Genomic DNA, 18,448 nt, shown 5'->3' with positions numbered 1-18,448 from the left:
TTTTGACTCCTCAGACACAAGGAACTTGGCCATAGGCTACTCAGTGACTGAACCTTTCACGTTTAGACCACTAGTTGAATCCAAGTTATACCCAAAGTAATTTTGAAACTGGTCAGTCTGAGGAGAGAAAGAAACTCCTTTGAATTCAAAAGTCAGCAGGTTTTTGTTGCATGATTTGTAATGGTGTGAACTGTCTCATTAACAAGGGCTCCATTAGAATGAGTATAACAACAGCTGAAGGTAGCAATCAGTGAACTATTTAGGTTCTGAATACACTCAAAGAGTGGTAAGAGTCTTGCATTACATTCTGTAGTCGTTTTTGTTTGGGTGGGGCTTTTTGTTTGTGGTTTTCTTTTTTTTTTTTTTTTTTTTAATGGTTAAAAGGTGATTTCGTCCTCCTTGTTGATAATACTTATCCATTTAATATGCAGACAGTTGAGGAAAAGACTGTCTGTTTTCTCCTCTCTCTCCTGAATTTTGCTGTTGTTAGAGTCCAGGTTCACCTGAAATTATGGCAGCTTCTAATGAACTGTGGTGTTTTTGTAGTTTTGTAAGTGTCAGTGTTTCAGAAGTAGTTACAATATTGCAAGAGAAGATGGGAATCCTGATCCATTCTGAGTGAATTCAGATGTGATGAATGTGTTTGCAATAAAGTATACTACAAGTTGGTTGTGGGATGGAGCACCTCTATAAATTCCATTAAGTAGGTAGCTTTTCTATAGTATGTGCTATAAGTGTTGCAAATGTTGGTTTGCTGTGTCTTAAGCACAATACATGAATAGAAAAGTAGCCATAATGTATTTTCACTCCTCTCTAAATTTTGTTTTCAGCATGAGTTAAGAAACATTGACCTATGACACGTATGCACGGAAATAGAATCTTAAGTCAAAAAAATTCGGAACATAAAAAACTCAAGTTCTATATAAATATATAGTATGAATGTCTTAAGTTTTAGAAACTGAGGCTTTCAGCTTGAGAATTACGATTTTTTCAAAATAGCATTGATCACAGTTATGTGGATGAAGTGGAATTGCTGTCTGTTAAGCTCTAATGAGTGCTATTGAAGCAGACGGATGGACTGGTAAAGAACCTATGCTGTTAGGAACTGCACCTCTCTGTAAGCTGTTCCAATGCATTCATGACACATGGAGGGAATTTGTAGACTGACTTTAGTTATTGAAAAACCTTTTATATAGTTCCTGTGTGTAGGAAGGGGAGTGAAAAGCTAATGACTTTTTAATGAAGTCATCTTTCTCTGACAGTTATTTTTCTAATGTGCTTTCTGAGCATTAGACTTAAATAGCCACAAACAAAATAAGAAATGTAAACAGAGTGAGTAAAACTGCTTTAATTTTCGGCTTGAAGCATATGATATTAACTAGCCATGACTTAATGAAAAAGTGCAAGAAATTAGACCTTTTCTGATGTGAAAACCAAACAGTAATAATGTTTTAAAAACAGAAATAAACTCCTGAAGTGTGCATTTATCCAGAAAAAGAGGTCATGCCGACTTTTTATTTTAAAATCAATTTGTAGATGTAATTAAATAAGTGTATCAATTGATTTGTGGGATACTCTATTAAACAAAATCCTCTAGTATCATGCATCTCTATTTAAATCTGTTTCATGCGAGATTTCCCAATTAAGTAGTGCTCTACATGTTTTTGGTCTTTGTGAAGACACACTCCTTTAATTTTTTTTGTTATTTAAATATAAATAAATGGTTTACTGGGCTTCCTGTGCTGCCTCAGCTTAGTAATTGATGCAAGTCTCTGAAAGAAGTTAAGGTGGTGGTGGGGGGGGTGGTTTTTTGGTTGTTTTTTTTTTTTTAAATGAAGTTTAAGAATTTAACTGCAGGTTGTATGGAACTAACTGGAGTTATTTCAGGTTTACAGACATAATTGGAGAAGAGATTTGGCTTAGCTTCATTGATCTGTTCATGCAGTGCTTAAGTCATGGAAATATTTATGCTTGGCATCCAGTATGTTAAATATTATTATTTATTTCATATGTAATTGTTTACTAATCTATTTACTTTTTTTTTAAATAAAGACTCAGATAATGGAGATGTTAATTATGATTATGACCATGAGCTGTCTTTGGAAATGAAGCGCCAAAAGATTCAGAGAGAACTCATGAAGCTGGAACAGGAAAACATGGAGAAACGAGAGGAAATAGTCATTAAAAAAGAGGTTTGTATTACGTAAATATGAAATTAAAAAAATAAGTCAGCCACTTCATAGGCTTCTAATTGTTTCCTGGAAGACTTGAGCTTCCTGGGCTACAAATGCACTATTGTGTTACATGGTAGTAAATAACTGGCACATGTATAACTTAGTATGTGACTTGGATATTAGTTGTGAGTATCTGGTCAATCATCCAGCACCATAACCAAGTTTTCTGCTTTATGAAGTTGACTATTAAATGAGTAGGATTTAATGCATTTTAATGATATAAAACTAATAAGACCTTTAATGGAGAAGACATGTAGAAGAAAACACAAGGCATTTGCCAAGCTCGTTTTCCAACATGTCTTGTAGTAGCAGAGTAAAATAGAGTGATAGGGACAAAGCTGTAAGTGTTAGAAACTGTAAAATTTTGGGGAAGATTTAAAAAAAAAACCAAAAGCCTGAAAGAAGGTCTTTGTTTTTCCGACAAACTTGAGTGCTAATTGGAAATGTACTGATTTTAAACTTCTAGTTACAGTTTTTATAATGTATTACAGAGTGCATCATCTTCTCTTCCCCCACCCTTTTCCTGTCGTCTTCCTTTTATGCTATTCTTTGAAAACAATGTGGTTAGTTTATTTGAGGTAGATGTATACATGGTTAAGATCTCAGATGTAGACTGTTACTGAACTTACATATTTGACACGTATATCAGCATAGAGGTAAGCTTTTGGGCATCCGTATCTTATCGGTTAATATATTCTTTTCCTCAAGATTTCTCCAGAGGTGGTTAGATCTAAATTATCACCATCGCCATCACCAAGAAAGTCTAGCAAATCTCCAAAACGAAGATCCAGTCCAAAATCATCTTCTTCAGCTAGTAAGAAAGATAAGAAAGCATCTGCTGTATCTTCCCCGCTTTTGGATCAGCAGAGGTCAGTATGTAGATGCATCTTGCGAGAAAGTGAGAACAGAGAACCATGCTGATTTTGGTTACTGGGGTTTTCATAATTAATATGTTTTCATTTTCCTTGCTTTCAGGACTTTTGATTATATAACTTCAGGGGAAGGTCTCTAAACTGTGCACTGTGAATCATCTTATGCAGAAAATTGTTATATACGTCTAGTTGTCAGTTGATTAATTTTGTGGTTTACAAGCAGGTCTTTTTGAATGTCTAGAGTCTCTGGGAGGTGATGAGAAAATATAAACCATTAAAAAGTGGGAAGCAGTTTCATTTGAGATGCTGCAGCCTGTGAAATAGCTCCTCTAGACTGAAGTGAAATGTTTAAAATTTGACCAACTGCACATTTTGTTGGTATTGCATATTGCTGTTTGGGAAATAATGTTTCACTTTCAAGGCAGGTAATTTCTCAGAATAGAGGAGGGGAAAAGAAGCGGGGGGGAAGTAAGGACAAAGGTATGTGAAAATCACAGGAAGTTCAAACTGGGCGCCTTGCCACAAAAAGTCAGTCTCGAAAACCTGTTTCTAAGTTCTTGCTGGCTGGAGGACCTTTTGAATCACTGTTTGCAGCTTTGAGATAGGAAAGAAATTACTGCAGCAGTGTAAGCAGACACATCTGTATTTGCTAAGCAAAAATCACCTTTAAAAGAACAAAACAAAAGGACAAAACAATGTCGTTTCTGCTACGAGAATGTACAGTGTGGGCTAGTATGCTACTGACATTCAGTGTGCAGTCCTACCTAGTTTAATAGGGTTTATGTCAGTGGTAGTTTATGTGGAAAAATATATACTATTTCATATTGTGAGTTGCATATTCAAAAACATTTGGATGCTTTATCCTGCCTGAAGTAGTCAACATTAAATCAAAGACACGAGTTGTTCAAGTCATTTTGTGCTTGTGATTGGGGTATTGCATTGCAGAAGTGGGAGCCTAAACAGACAAGATAAACAGACCAGAACTCTGTAGTCCTGGTCCTCTGATGTGTGCTGTTCATGCAATGGCATTTTAACTTTGAAAATGGGTTCTGTCTGAATGGGAGCAATTCCTATTTCTGTTCACTTGCTTCAGAAATACAGGTTATAAATGGAAGACCTCAATGTGAATTTTTACCATCTGCATTCACCCTTCAGTCAAGTACAGTTATTGAACACTGCTTGCTAATGGAGTGGTGAATCCTATCCTAAAAGCTTCAAGGCCCGTAACATTATAGCTTTCCTGCCAACATCTGAGAAGTCATCATTTGAAGTAGTTGGCAGTCCTTCATTTTCCCCCCCTGTTAATTTATCTCTAGGAGTTCTAAAAGTAACCAGAGTAAAAAGAAAGGTCCTCGTACCCCTAGTCCTCCTCCTCCAGTGCAAGAGGAAACTCCCCTGGGGAAAAAACACAAAGAAAAACATAAAGCAAAAGAACGTTCAGAAGAAAAAGCAAGGGAGGTGAAAGAGAGAGGGCGTGACTTTGAAAGGCACAAGGAGAAAAAAGAGAAACAGAGGTAAGTTATATTGTATTATTAGCTTTTAACATTAATGTAACCTCGCTTTTAAAGTTATCTTTTATAAAACACTGAATAATAAGGGATTTCTACCTGCTTTGCCAACAACCTTTCCAGAACGCACTTAAAATATTTAATGAGTAATACGGATAGATTGATAGACTATAACTAACAGATTGTTAAGTTATAATTACATAACTTAGTTTGTAAAATACCCTTTTAAAAGATTGAGTACTTTTCAGGAAGTTGGACCTTCACCAATGGAGCAATTCTTTATCACAGTTGTTCACTTGTCCGCTTGCCTGCTCTTCTGAAATCTTAGAGGACTAATATCTTTCTAAATTGGCAGTGGCATGTTTAAACTTCCCTAATCTTCATCAGGTTAAAAGTATTTCTGAAGTAGTCAAAGACTACTGCAATTTTAGGATTACTTCACTTTTTTATCTCTCTCTTCCCCCCGCCCCCCGCCAGACTAATATGACTATTCCCGTTATTTTCTGAAGCATAGGTGTCCATTTAAGTTAAAAAATACATCTCCATTTTTAAGTCCTGTATTCTGTTGATGAAAATAGGGTACATGTTCATAAGTGTTTACTTTGTAACTGGCATAGCAAAGACTGAGGAGTGGAAGACCAGTGAATTGTGTATTTTTAATTGATTAAATAAATTACACCATTCTTACTTTAAAATATATTATTTCCTTTGTGCTTGCACTCTCCATTACTGGAAGGAGTTTGTAAGCAATGTGAAAGAACATTCTAGATATTGCTGAAAGGATCAAGAGATTACTTGGCTTATCGTTGTACTATAATCAGGTATTGCTGTGGTGACTACAGCCTTTTATTTAAGTGTTGGATTTTTGTCTTTTTTTCCTGTTGTGGTTTAGCCCCAGCCAGCAACTAAGCACCACGCAGCCGCTCGCTCACTCTCCCTACCCCAGTGGGATGGGGGAGAGAATTGGAGGAGTAAGAGTGAGAAACACTCCTGGGTTGAGATAAGAACAGTTTAATAATTGAAATAAAGTAAAATGGTAATGATAATAATAACAATATAATAATTAATAATAATACACAAAGCAAGTGATGCACAATGCAATTGCTCACCACCCGCTGACCGATACCCAGCCAGTCCCTGAGCAGCGATCCCTGCTCCCCAGCCAACCCCCCCCAGTTTATATACTGAGCATGACGTCATATGGTATGGAATAGCCCTTTGCCAGTTTGGATCAACTCTTCTGGCTGTGCCCCCTCCCAGGTTCTTGTGCACCTGGCAGAGCATGGGAAGCTGAAAAGTCCTTGACTAGCATAAGCAGTACTTAACACACTGATGTTTTAGTTGTTGCTATCAGCATTCTTCTCCTACTAAATCCAAAACACAGCACTATGCCTGCTACTAGGAAGAAAATTAACTCTATCCCAGCCAAAACTAGGACATTTCCCTAAATAATAAAAATTAAGAAAGAAATGTCAAATCTTCATGATGTACAGTAAGTTAAATACTTGAAGGTTCTTACAGATCTCTCTCATTCATTTGCAACCGTAATTAGTATTTGAAAATGTCTGTGAGCTTGAGGCTTCTTAAATAGTTCTGACATTACAGAGATTTTTAAATAGGGTAGCAAGATAATTCTCCATTGAGAGGAATTCTGTTTCACCACCACATGAAATATTGGATAAAATTACAAGAATATATTTTTTGTTTTTTCATATTCTAGTTTTGTATTTTACAGTCCAGTGATTAGCAAGAAATTTGGTGCATATCTTGCATTCTTGATTTTGCTAGCTTAAGGTAATTTTGGATATGAAATTATAAATAGAACAAATGATTCTATAAGATAGTTCCTGATCTTGTAAGCACAGGTTCTGTCTTGGAGTTGTTTGTAATTACTTAGAAATGTACTAATGCCATATTATACTTGTTAAGCAAGCTGCTTTTTATGTTTCCCAGGGATCCCTCTGAAAGCTCCCATAGACAGAAGCGTTCTCCTAGTCCTGCAGATCATTCTGGCAGTAATTCTTCCCCTTCCAGGGAGTATTCACCGCCTGCTGCAAGGCGAAGACAAACCTCCCGAGCTCCAGCCAAGTCAACCACTCACAAACATAACTTCTCACCCTCTCGCAGGTGGGAGGTCAATTGCATAGATTTTATTTCCATGGATAGTTCTAGTTCAGAAACTTCCTCTGTTGGTTTGACTGCTTGTTTGTATGTGTCTGTTGTGAGTATGTGTGTGCCTCAAACACTTGGGCTCTGAGACTTTTTTCTTTTTGTTGGCCAAGTTACTACATTGAGAGTACCTCTCATGTCAAGAACAGAAGTCATGGTGCAGGCTTCCATTTGTCAGTTCCTCTCAAATGTTTTGGCTTCAGAACTTCAGAAGTCTGATACGAGACATAGTCTATGACCCTTTGGGAACTTCTTTTTTTCCTTCCTCACCTTCCCCCTTCTTAAAAAGTAGAAAATGTGAGAAGTCTTCTATCTTGGAGATGGGGAAGGAGCAGAGTTTCTCCATTCTAAAATGGGTAAAGTGATACACAGATCCTGGCTCTACACATCTTTCCTGAAAAGCAAGCACAACTGGCTAAACAGTACAATATGAGGACAATTTCAGAGACCCTTCTTGCAGGAAGCTTCAGGGAAGATACCATCCTGCTAGTTCTAGGGGCCTTAGGAAAAAAGTCTTTTACAACCCATTAAAAACAAAGTAGGAGGCTTCTTATTTTGGTCTGAAGGAGTCTGTAAGCTTAGGTTTACAATGGCAGTGCTAAATACTACTGCAGTCCTATGTTTGTATAATGGAGAGGGAAGCATACTTATTTTCTGCACTTCTGATGAAGGGTGGGGAAAGACACCAGATGTCATATATATGTGCATGCTGATAAAACAAGCAAAATAAACCCCATGCATTCAGCAATCCTAAGAGTCATAAGCAAGCTCTTTTGCTGCTGTGATGGCTCAGTTCAGCTGGAACAATGTATTGTATTAAGCTAGATGTCACTGATGGACATTTTCTTTAAATTGGATTGTTTATAGGGAAGGGAGTAGAGCAGTCTGTTCCCCCTGCAGCTGGCAGTAGTAATGCAATTGAAAAATACCTTTGCAGTACCCTTTTCCCCACTTTTTCTAACCTACTCCAATATTTTGCTCGTCACTGCCTGCTTTGGGGTTCTGTGCAGACGTATTGAGTGTTGTGCAAGGGAATGTTAAGCAGGGAAGATAAATGGGCCTTCTGTTCGAAGCAGAGAAGGATATTTGAAATGTTCTGTTTGTCTCCAAACCATTGATAGCCTTCCATGCAAGACAATTTTCGTAATCCTGTGTTTCATAACAATGGTTTCATGGTGAAAAGTAAACACAGTCTTAGTTTAAAGATGGTAAGTCATGACATTATATTAGATGCTGTCAGTCATTTTGACCCTGACAGAATTTTACTTTGAGTACTTTGGAAATTTTACTACTAATTCCCATCTGTTTCATTTGTATGTGATAATGTGTACAAATTGTCATCTTAAAGGCACGCAGGCTACTTGTTTCCTCAGGAGCAGTTGTTGGTCAGACCTTCCCTCTTGTGATGGAAAGCTGCAGCCAGCATGAGTATATGTCCATGGAGACAGAGGAAATGAGTTTCCTCTGTCCTGCCATCCATGAGGAATGTTTACTGGTAGCATGCACAAGGGGAGGGACCTTGAGGCTTCTTAATTTTCCAGATGAAAGAAGCTACACATAAGTATCCTGGAGGTCAGACTGTGTATAGAAATTACAGGCACCCCTAAGCCACATCAGAAGCGCATCAGCTGGATCCTATGCACTTTTAGGTCTTCAGACAAGGAGATACAGAATCTTAGTCTATAGTTGAGGTGTCCAAATATTCTCTAGCATTGACCATCATAAACACATCTCGGTAGGATAGTCTCCAGGCCTGGCAATATCTGAGCATACCAGCTTACAGACACAGTGTGAATTAAATTGAAAAAATACATGCAGCCTGTTCTTCAGAGTGTCCTAGTTAAGCGTCTTCCAAAGGCTGGTTTTATATATTTTTCTTTCTTTCTGCCACTTTTCTGGGTATATGTAGTAGAGATGAAGTGGCTGAGTTCAAGCATCGTTTCAGCCTGTCCTGCAAAAACTTTGTTTGACTTCTCTTAATTGACAAGTCTGAAGTGCCTCAACAATCAAGTCAAGATGCTTCATTTAGTGAATATATCTGGTTCTGTAGTGGAATTTGGCTGTAAAACCACCATCTTCATGAGATTGGTCCTATGGTAATCAGCATACTACTCCATGGGAGTTTTCTTGAGTCACTGACATTGACTGGAAGGAAGGATGAAGTGCTGATATTAAAAGATTTCCAGCATGTTGTCTTTTAACCAAAAAGGACTTCCTTACAGACTTGAGTTCCTGCCTTAGGTTGCCAGTGATTTCACTTTGCATTCTGTTCCCAAAGCTTTGCTCTTTGGAAGCTGAATCATTGCTCTGTGTTCTTGACATGAGGAGAATCTTTTTACCTGCAGAGTCTTGGTCTTTAAGAAGCCTTAGCCAGGAGATTCACTGCTGAGTAGCATTGGCTGGGCAACTGTGCATTGGCTCTTGGATAGTGTCATGACAAGCTGTAAGCCTGCTAACCTGAATTATTCCAGTGCTCATTCTCTTCAGAGCCCAACTTACATCAGCTGTCTCACTGAGAAGAATTTCTTGTGACGTTTGCACGATATTCAGCAAAAGCTGTGTTACATATATATCTTTACCAACTGCTGGGCTATTGCAGAAGCTTGCAGGGAGGTACTACTGCCTTTGGTAAAGTAGTCCCTCATTTGTGAGTCACCTGAAACTGAGAGCTTCATCTCTATGATCTGGATGTTTATTTGAAGTCACCAACACTGTATATGGACATTCAAAAACAGGAACTAAATTACTTAAAATTAAGTGGGATTTTTGAAGATGTATTGTCCATGTGTGGTTTTTCTGACTCCTGCTCTCCTCTTTGGAGTCTCTGGAATTTTGTGGAGTGGAAGGGAATTGGGAGTTAAGGGCAATGCATATTTCATGAGAAAAGATACTTGCAAGTTGCTTTGATGCTGATAACGGGGGAAAAAAACCCACTACTGAGCTCAAAGTCTTGAAGTGTGTTTTTGTCCATGTTAGACTGTGCATGAGATAACGTATTATGAGGAAATTTGTTTACTGTTGTGTAAATGATCTTTAGTTAAGTGATGGGATTTTGAAGATGAGAGACACTTTGTATACTTTTTCTTATTCCATTAGATATGCATTTTCCCTGTTTGTGTAAACATTCATGTTTGCTAAAATTTTAAGTAGATATGCATATGGGTTTTCAGGATATAGGCCTAAAAATTGTTTAAAGATCAATGCTTGTAATAAAAGAAGTTAAAAGTGCACAAGAAGGATACACTGTTGCTTTCTAAAAAGCTGAATGCTTTTGGAAACAAGAAGAAAAATTCCCCTTAGATAACACTGTGTAAAAGTTTTCTCCTAATTTTACCATGAACTCCAAAAAGCATTCTATATTGAGGAAAACAATTGTTCTTGGTTTGGGGGTGGGGGAGAAGATCATGTTTTTTTCTGACTCCGCCCTCCCTTCCCCAAAAAAAGCATTCTGTTAGCTGTGTAATATAATTCTGATTGGACAACTTTTTCTTGGATATTAAATAAACTATAGCCATTTAAAGATAAGGATACTTTGAAAGGATATCCTGGTACCCTTAAGGGAAGACTAGTTTGATGTTTTCTAGAAAAAGCACTTATTTTCAGCAGACAGAGGGTAGAGAATGCACAAATTATTTTAATCACTTTTTTAGGGTATGGTGAGAACCTTTCATATCAAGTTATTACATGTGTGCCTATTCTAACTCTTCTTTGCAGGTCTGCTTCCCCATCAGGTCAGCATCATTCTCCCATATCTTCCAGGCATCACTCCTCTTCGTCACAGTCAGGCTCCTCTGTTCAAAGACATTCTCCTTCCCCACACCGCAAAAGAACTCCTTCTCCATCCTATCAAAGGACAGCTTCCCCGCCTGCAAGGCGATCATCTTCTCCCTATCCCCCACACTCTTCCTCTCCTCCTCAGAGGAAGCGAAGCCCTTCGAGACACCGATCTCCTGGAAGAGAAAAGGGAAGACATGATCGTGATCGGACTTCACAGTCTCATGATAGGCGCCACGAAAGGCGGGATGGTATGAATAAAAAATAGCACTTCAGAATAATTTTCATTTGTCTGTAAATTTCGTTCTGAAACTTGGTTTTCAAATTGTAGCATTGTTTGCACCTATCCCAATGGCTAGGGGGTGAAGAAAACACTAGCTGTATTATCGCTCCTGTGCTGCTGGTGCTGTTTTCAGGGACTGTGCAATGGAGTATTCTTGATAGGACTGCTTATGTAGGCTTAGCTGATTTTAAAGATCCTGTAGACATCTGTCTAGGTGTTTCTTGTGTAATGCAAGGGTTATGTCAGTAGGTAAGTGATCTTCTCTTGGTATCAGGTATATACTAGTAGATCAGCTGAGTGACAGCAGGATACCTGTAAGTAACTATTATTCTTTTCTCTGAGGTGCCCAAATGCTAACCCAGTCCTCACTAATTGCTCTGTCTATTGTCTTTTTAATTGATATTAAGTGAGATGTGTGCAAAGAAACAAAGTCATTCCCTCTGGAAATTTGTAAAGCTGTTTGAGCAATTTGTGATGGGCAAACATGCTGTTTCTCTCAAGAGACAGATTATGAAGAGTACATGTGTCAGCTTTTTCTAGACTGGCTGTAAACTTGCCTTCCTGTAGCAGTAACATTATAAATATGTAATTTAAAAAAAAAAAACAACCCAAAACAAAAAAACCAACACTTTAGCAGAGCATTGAGGTCTTAAAAGCAAGTGGTCTAAATATAGCACAAATTTCCTGAAAATATGTGTGTGGGGGGAAAGAAAAAAGGAATCTATGATTGGAGGAGAAATGATTCTACCTTAAAATTATTGAAGTTTGCTTGCTCTCTAATATGTTTGAAATTTATTTTTATTATACTTACTGTCTTTTGAACAGGTAAATATTTGTAAAGTACAGGTTCAAATTCATGAAAAGATCTTTAAAGCTTACTGAATGTATAGGTAGATACCCAATATGATCTTGTCCTACTTGGGTATTAATTTTGATTTTCTGTGCATATGTCATAAGTATGTTTTGACTGTATTATTTTAGTGTTGTGTGCTAAATTTTTGCTTGCTCTGATTAAGCTAGGTATATAACATTCTTTTAAACATTTTACAGAAACGAGAGGGAAAAGGGAAAAAGAAAGAGAAACAAGAGATGATCGTGATTATGACCAGGAGCAGAGTACCTCCAGGGATCACAGAGATGACAGAGAGTCTCGTGATGGAAGAGATCGGAGGGAGACAAGAGACAACAGAGATCGGAGGGAGCCAAGGGAATCCAGAGACACTCGAGACTCCAGAGATACGAGGGATTATAGCAGAGACACCAAAGATAGTCGTGATCAGAGAGACTCACGCTCCACTCGAGATTCCCATGACTACAGAGACAGAGAGAGTCGCGATGCCCATAAAAAGGATGACCAGTATCAGGAGGACTCGCGCAGCTATGGAAGATCCCATGGCAGAGAGGAGAGCTCTCGTGCTGAAACAAGGAATGACTCCAGAAGTGACTCCAGAAATGAGAGCAGAAGTGATAGAACTGGCAGAAGTCGAGGCAGAGGTCCAGAATTATCTGACAAGGGTATTGCGTGATTTAAAAAAATAATAAGTGTCCCCATCATTGGAGATTGAATATTGACATTCATACTATCTTGTTTGATATTCGATGTGGAAGTGCTGCCAAATAGTTCATGCTTTTAAAGCTATGGTCAATTCTATTGTTGCTAAACTAGAGCAGTTGCTTAAATTTTACAGCACTTGTGTTCTCCATTCTTTAAAGTGACATAACATTGGTATTCTGTCATCCCATTTTAAAACAAACCCTAGCCCTTACGCCACTCTATTTAATGTTTCTGCAACCCTAGGTTTTCCCATGGGCTACAAACATAAATAAGAGGCTGATGTGTAGTGGAAGATTTGTACGGGGCAGTGTGTTTCAAAGTACTGGGCAGCAGGTTTTTTGTTTTCTCTCAAAAGCAACTGGGTGTCTTAGGTACCTGAAAACTATCTTTCACCTCCCCACCCTGCACTTCTTGATTGACCAAACAGAGTGGGATTTTAACCTTTGGCAGTATTTTTGAAAGCCTGACATACTTTGTAGAACAGCTTCACTTATCACCTTCTAATCATCTATAGTAAATATGTTTTGGCTTTCTCAGGCTTATTGTGACATTTTCATTAGGAAGATGCCATACAATTTTTACAGGAAAAATGATCTCTACTTTCTATGCTTAGTCCTGCTGCACTGTCTATAAGTTTACATCCTTCTCAGAACAAATATGAACTGGTTTTTGGACTCTTATATTCCTAGTCAGGAGACCTCATGCTGCCACCAGGGAATGGTGGTTTTAGAAAGTCTTGAGTTTGCAGTTTGAAAATAATAGCTTAACAATTAAAACGTGACATTTGAGAGTTGTTGGTTAAGTAGATTTTGACACTACCATTTCTGTCTCCATGAACAGTTAACTCAAGTTTATTAGAAGTTCCCACTTTAGTTGGTATAAAATATCAGTGGATTTCCTTACATGTGGGAACTCATCTTTTATATTGAAACATCTCTATTAGGGAGTCGGGGGACTAGAGGATCCCAGGTTGATGGTCACAGCAGTAGTGGAAACTACCATGACAGCTGGGAATCAAGGAGTAGCTACACTGATCGGGATCGCTATGACAGTCGAGAACAAGCAAGGGATTCCTCCTTTGAAAGAAGGCATGGTGACCGGGACAGGCGTGACAACAGAGAAAGAGGTATTTTAATGTATATTTTTAGACATACATGTGTAGTCAAATGTGCATGTTTGTTTCTCTCTCCTTTTTTTTCCCTTTTTCTGCCCCCATAATATTAATTTATAAATAACTCATTTGAGACAGCACACTGACACTAGTCCTATCCTTGATGTAAGTTAATTTTTGTTGTATGATCTCTCATTGGCAGCATATGCATGAATGCTATGCCCTTTCTCCCTTCCTATGGCTAGATTTTGGCATGTTCTGATTTTCTTCATCCAAGTAGTCTTTAAACAAGCTAAACTTCTTCAAGAGATTTCGTTGTACAACTTCAATGTAAAACATTTTTTCCTCCTCCTGTTCGCCACCTCCTCCACTTCACGTACATATGCGTGTAAGTTTAGTCATGACTACATTTCATTACTGGTTCTGTTTGTCTGTATAGAAACATAGTACTTTTGCATTGTAAATTATGTGAGGGGTGTTTTGGGGAAGGCCTGACTACTAGACTGACTGAGTGACAACTTAAGCAAGTGACTGTAAATTTATGATTAATTAAAAAATTTATTGCTTGGGGAATTAAATATTGATGAATGCTTTGTTGTGGTCAATAATAATTGCCTAGTAAGTGTTGGTACAGGTACCAGTGGTCCCAGAAAGAGTATGCAAGACTGTTCTTGTAGACATAGCATGCAAGATGTCACACTTCTGCACCTGAAAGAGTACTGTGTTGTATCTAAGGAACTTAGCACCAACTTCCACTCCGGAAAATATTTATATTGCTCACCAATTAAGAGAACAGGAGGAGTCAGGCAAATGAAAACAGCATGGATATGAAATGAGGAGCTGTGAAGAATAAATACAAAATTACAGTGGGGTCTTCTCCCCACCCCCCATCTTGAGTTTTGATTTGGAAGTGACAGATATGTTCTAGCTGTTGTTTAACTTCAGTTTTTCTAAGAGGTGTTTTGTATGGTACTTTGTGAGGTGCTTTTTGGTCCATTGAAATGTATCTATTATTGCTTGTTCTTGTGACAGGTTCTGCTTTAGATTCTGTCTCATCTTCAAGGCAGGATTTCAACAAACCTAATCTCCAGGCTTCCTTTTTCTTGTCAGCTGAAAAATCCTGTGGTCTGAATGTGTCCTGGGGGTTGGCTTTTGCAGACTAGCTTTTATCTCTTCCAACTCCCCACCCCCAATAAATCCTAGATATATTATAATGTAGTTTGTGCTTTTCATATCATGCAGAGTTCTTAATAAATTAAGAAAAACATTAAAAAAATAATAGGGAAAGACAACCCTTAGAAGTAAAAATGTGTCATCACAACAAGATAAATTTCTAGAAGGGAAGTTGCTTTGAATGGCTTGTGTTTCCCTTTGGGGGGAAAAATGTAAAGAGCTTGAATGGAGATAAGATTTGTTGTTTCTCCCTTAAAAATTTAGATTGCTTTTTGTAATAGTAAATCCTCCTCAGAGTTACAACTCAAGACGTAGTTTCCATAATTAGACTACAGTTTTAACATTTGTCATTCAGGGAAAAATGGAAATAGATTTTGGTAGATACTTTGTTCTATGATATGTAAGGAATCTTTTTAGTGTGATTTTAAAATGTAAGCTTGGAAATTTGGGCTTTGTTCAGTTAAGGCAAATATGTAGGTGTTCCAAACAACCACCGGAACAGCACTTCAAATAATAAACTCACGTAAGAAGTGCTGACTATCCATGTTTAATTGTCTAATACACTTCCAGTATCTTGATTCATGTAAGCGTTTCATGTAGATGTTTTGTCACCAAAACTGACATAACAAACAGGAGTTATAGAACTTCTGTATAAAATCTAATACTTATAACATGATTTATCATGCATACTAATGTTATAGGCACCTTTAAAAGAGTGTGAAACCTTTTCATGGAACCAACTGCATGGACTGATGATTTGCCTTTTTAAAAAAGAAGTGTTACATCTGTGGCAGAAACGTCACTCAAGTTTGCTTTTAATTTTACCTGGTAACAGGGGAGCATTAAGTCATTGTTAATTCACTTGGAGATGAAAATAGATTAAACTGATGGAAATGCATGTCTTATTGATTTAGTCCTGCTCAAACTCTCCCTGCTCACCCCTGGTGGACATTGTCTCAATTTACAGCAAAGTGCGCACTCAGCCTCAGAGTAATGGACCGAAAAATACCAACCTCTGTGCCATTTTTTTCTCCTTTGTATAGTGCTTTTAATATATATTGCAGAAAAATAGTTTTATTGATTTGTTGTGATTCAAATACTACTAACATCAGCAAAGAAGTTGTTATAAAGTGGTCAAAATTTATAGAAATATTTTTTAAAATATCAAAAATATAACTAACTATGCAGCTAAGTCTGTGGGGAGTAAATATTGTTAGATAAATCAGGTTTCACTGTCCTTCTGGATCAGTCATTTTCTATATAAACTTACTGTCTGAACATTGAAAAACTCAGCTTTTAAAACTGTAAGGCTCTGTAGTGAATACATATGGAAACTGCCAGTAGTTCCGCTTGCTGTATTGCATCCTTGCCTCTCCCTTTCTTATGGATTTGGTTGTGTATTTCTGTGCAGGGATCTCTTCTGTGATAAGGCAGGTTAGTATTTCTCTCTTTGCAGTAAGTTTTACTATGTATTATAAATGGTGTGCGTTCTTGTAAAGCCCGTGACGCTTAATAGCTTTAGGAAGTAAAATTTTCGTACAGAAGTCTTAACATTTCATTTTCATATGTATGTCATTCAGAGCTTTTTCAAGACCTTGTACCAGATTTTGAATCATTGAGTAATGCAATAGTAATAGCTAGGCTGTGAGGTGTATAATTATCTTTTGAAGCCATTCAGAAAAGTCTGGTAGAAAATAAAATTTTTGTAGTAACTTTTGGCTAAAATAAGGAAAGCCCACTGCCTAAATATTGAAAAAATCTTTCAAAGTTAGTTGCTTTTTGTATTTTTCCTTCCCCAAAGAGAATTTCCAAGTTTCTGCAGGGAGTTGCTTTTCATTTAATGCAAACCGATATCTAGATTTTGAAAGCAAAAGCTCTTGGATTTTTATCAGTGTAGTAGAAGTGGTGTATGTCCCTTTAGCACTTCCTAGTCAAACCTGCCTCTCTTCACAGATCAGAGAGCAAGCTCCCCGGTACGACATCAAGGACGAAGCGATGACCTCGAGCGGGATGAAAGAAGAGAAGAGCGAAGGGTAGATCGGTCTGATGATAGGAGAGATGAAAGGGCCCGGGAGAGAGAGCGAGAAAGGGAGAGGGACCGAGAGAGGGAGAGAGAGCGAGACCGGGAAAGAGAGAGGGAGAAGGAAAGAGAGTTGGAACGAGATCGTGCTCGGGAGAGGGAGAGGGAGAGGGAGAGAGAGCGGGACAAAGACAGGGACCGCGAGCGTGACCGAGACAGGGACCATGACAGGGAAAGGGAACGAGAGAGGGAGAGGGAGAAGGAGCGAGAGCGAGAGCGGGAGGAACGAGAAAGGGAGCGAGAGCGTGAAAGAGATCGAGAGCGGGAACGAGAAAGGGAGAGAGGTCGGGACAGGGATAAAGAAAGAGACCGCCAGAGAGACTGGGATGACAAAGAAAAAGGAAGGGAAGACCGCAGGGATAAGAGAGAAGATATCCGAGAAGAAAGAAGTTCAAGAGATGTCCATGAGGAAAGAAAATCCAAGTGAGTTGATTTGAATGTTACTTTGGTTAAAAAAAAAAAAAAGAAAAAGAAAAAAAAGGCAGTCTTTTACTGTTGATTTCAGTAAGTTTGTAAGTAGGGGAGTATCATAAGGGGGAAGATACCCTGTTTATGCAGAGGTGTGGTCTTGAGCCCTGTCTACCCTGCATCTGTGTGGCACATACTGGTGGCCCCAAAATCAGTACTGGGCTAGTGAAGTTAATCTGATGCTTTGTTAGCGCAGAGTTGTGGAACTGCTCAGAAACTAACAATTGAGTCAGACCATATCTGACTAAGTATACTTGCGTGGCCTTGTCTTTAATGATGCCGGCATTCTTGGAAGTAAAATAGCGGACTGTGGTATCTTTTGAAGCCTGGAAAGTCAGATAACAGCTAACTAGGTCAGGGTTCATACCTTTATTCATTAAATTTCTGTGGAACGTACATTACCCTTTGCACTACTAAATTTTCAATACCAGAAGGCTACCAGTGAAGGTGTGAACAATATCCCAAGTTAAGTGTGTGGTGCTTCCTTTAAGTGTGTAGCACTGACTCTTTTTCTTTTTTTTCATTTAGTACAATAAAATTCTTGTTGTTCCATCAATAATAAGCAAAACAGTGTTGCCCTGAATGGTTGCTTTGCTTGGCAGTAATTAGTTGCTTTTGTGTGAGAGAATTGGATTCCTATAAATCATCTAGTATGGGCTCTCCCCCATTCCACTGGGGGAGAAGTGAGCAAGTGTCTAGGTAGGGGCTTAGCTGCCAGCTGCGGTCAACCCGCTGCAAGGATCCATTGCCACAGGGAAAAAATTGACCTTAATAGTCGTTCATAACTTTTTGCTAAAAAGATAGTTGTCTTAAATGTTAGAGTTTTAGTTTAAGGTATCTTACAGTATGATCAGAAAACTGATCATATTTGAAGTTATGGAATAACAGCTTAGAAAACTACAAAACTTCCTGGCATCCTTAGATGTATTGTCTTCTCTATGAAGTGTTTAGACTTCAGGGACTGTATTGATGATAAACTCAATAACTGAATGTTTTCTTTAAAGAATCCTGAAGAAATTTGACTGTACATGTTTGTTTTGAAGGAAGCGTCACAGAAATGAAAGTAGTCCAAGTCCTCGTCCATCACCGAAACGTCGCCGTGAGCACTCTCCTGATAGTGATGCTTACAACAGTGGAGAGGATAAAAGTAAGTAGGAGTTGGCTATCTCTGCAGTGGGATCCAGCTTACCCTCTGCCTATGAAAAATAATTTGCAATCTTA

At 38.2% G+C, this 18,448-nt stretch overlaps 1 protein-coding gene across 13 annotated transcripts in view; it reads left to right on the top strand.

Annotated features, from left to right (window-relative positions):
- The window catches only part of ZC3H13 (zinc finger CCCH-type containing 13), a 51,151-nt gene that overhangs the window by 19,362 nt on the left and 13,341 nt on the right, over positions 1–18,448 (top strand). For 10 of the 13 annotated variants that reach the window (XM_075712076.1, XM_075712119.1, XM_075712035.1 and 7 more), the window contains 9 exons: positions 2,053–2,192; positions 2,943–3,103; positions 4,423–4,620; positions 6,568–6,741; positions 10,498–10,808; positions 11,891–12,355; positions 13,339–13,521; positions 16,633–17,182; positions 18,271–18,374. In XM_075712076.1, the coding sequence (XP_075568191.1) occupies positions 2,053–2,192; positions 2,943–3,103; positions 4,423–4,620; positions 6,568–6,741; positions 10,498–10,808; positions 11,891–12,355; positions 13,339–13,521; positions 16,633–17,182; positions 18,271–18,374 (2,286 nt within the window). The remainder of the gene's footprint in view (positions 1–2,052; positions 2,193–2,942; positions 3,104–4,422; positions 4,621–6,567; positions 6,742–10,497; positions 10,809–11,890; positions 12,356–13,338; positions 13,522–16,632; positions 17,183–18,270; positions 18,375–18,448) is intronic. The other 3 variants (XM_075712129.1, XM_009488469.2, XM_075712049.1) reach the window with 2 other exon arrangements.

Source organism: Pelecanus crispus, chromosome 1, assembly GCF_030463565.1.
Source record: "Pelecanus crispus isolate bPelCri1 chromosome 1, bPelCri1.pri, whole genome shotgun sequence".
NCBI lineage: Eukaryota > Metazoa > Chordata > Aves > Pelecaniformes > Pelecanidae > Pelecanus > Pelecanus crispus.
This window is presented reverse-complemented; position numbering and strand designations above follow the sequence as displayed.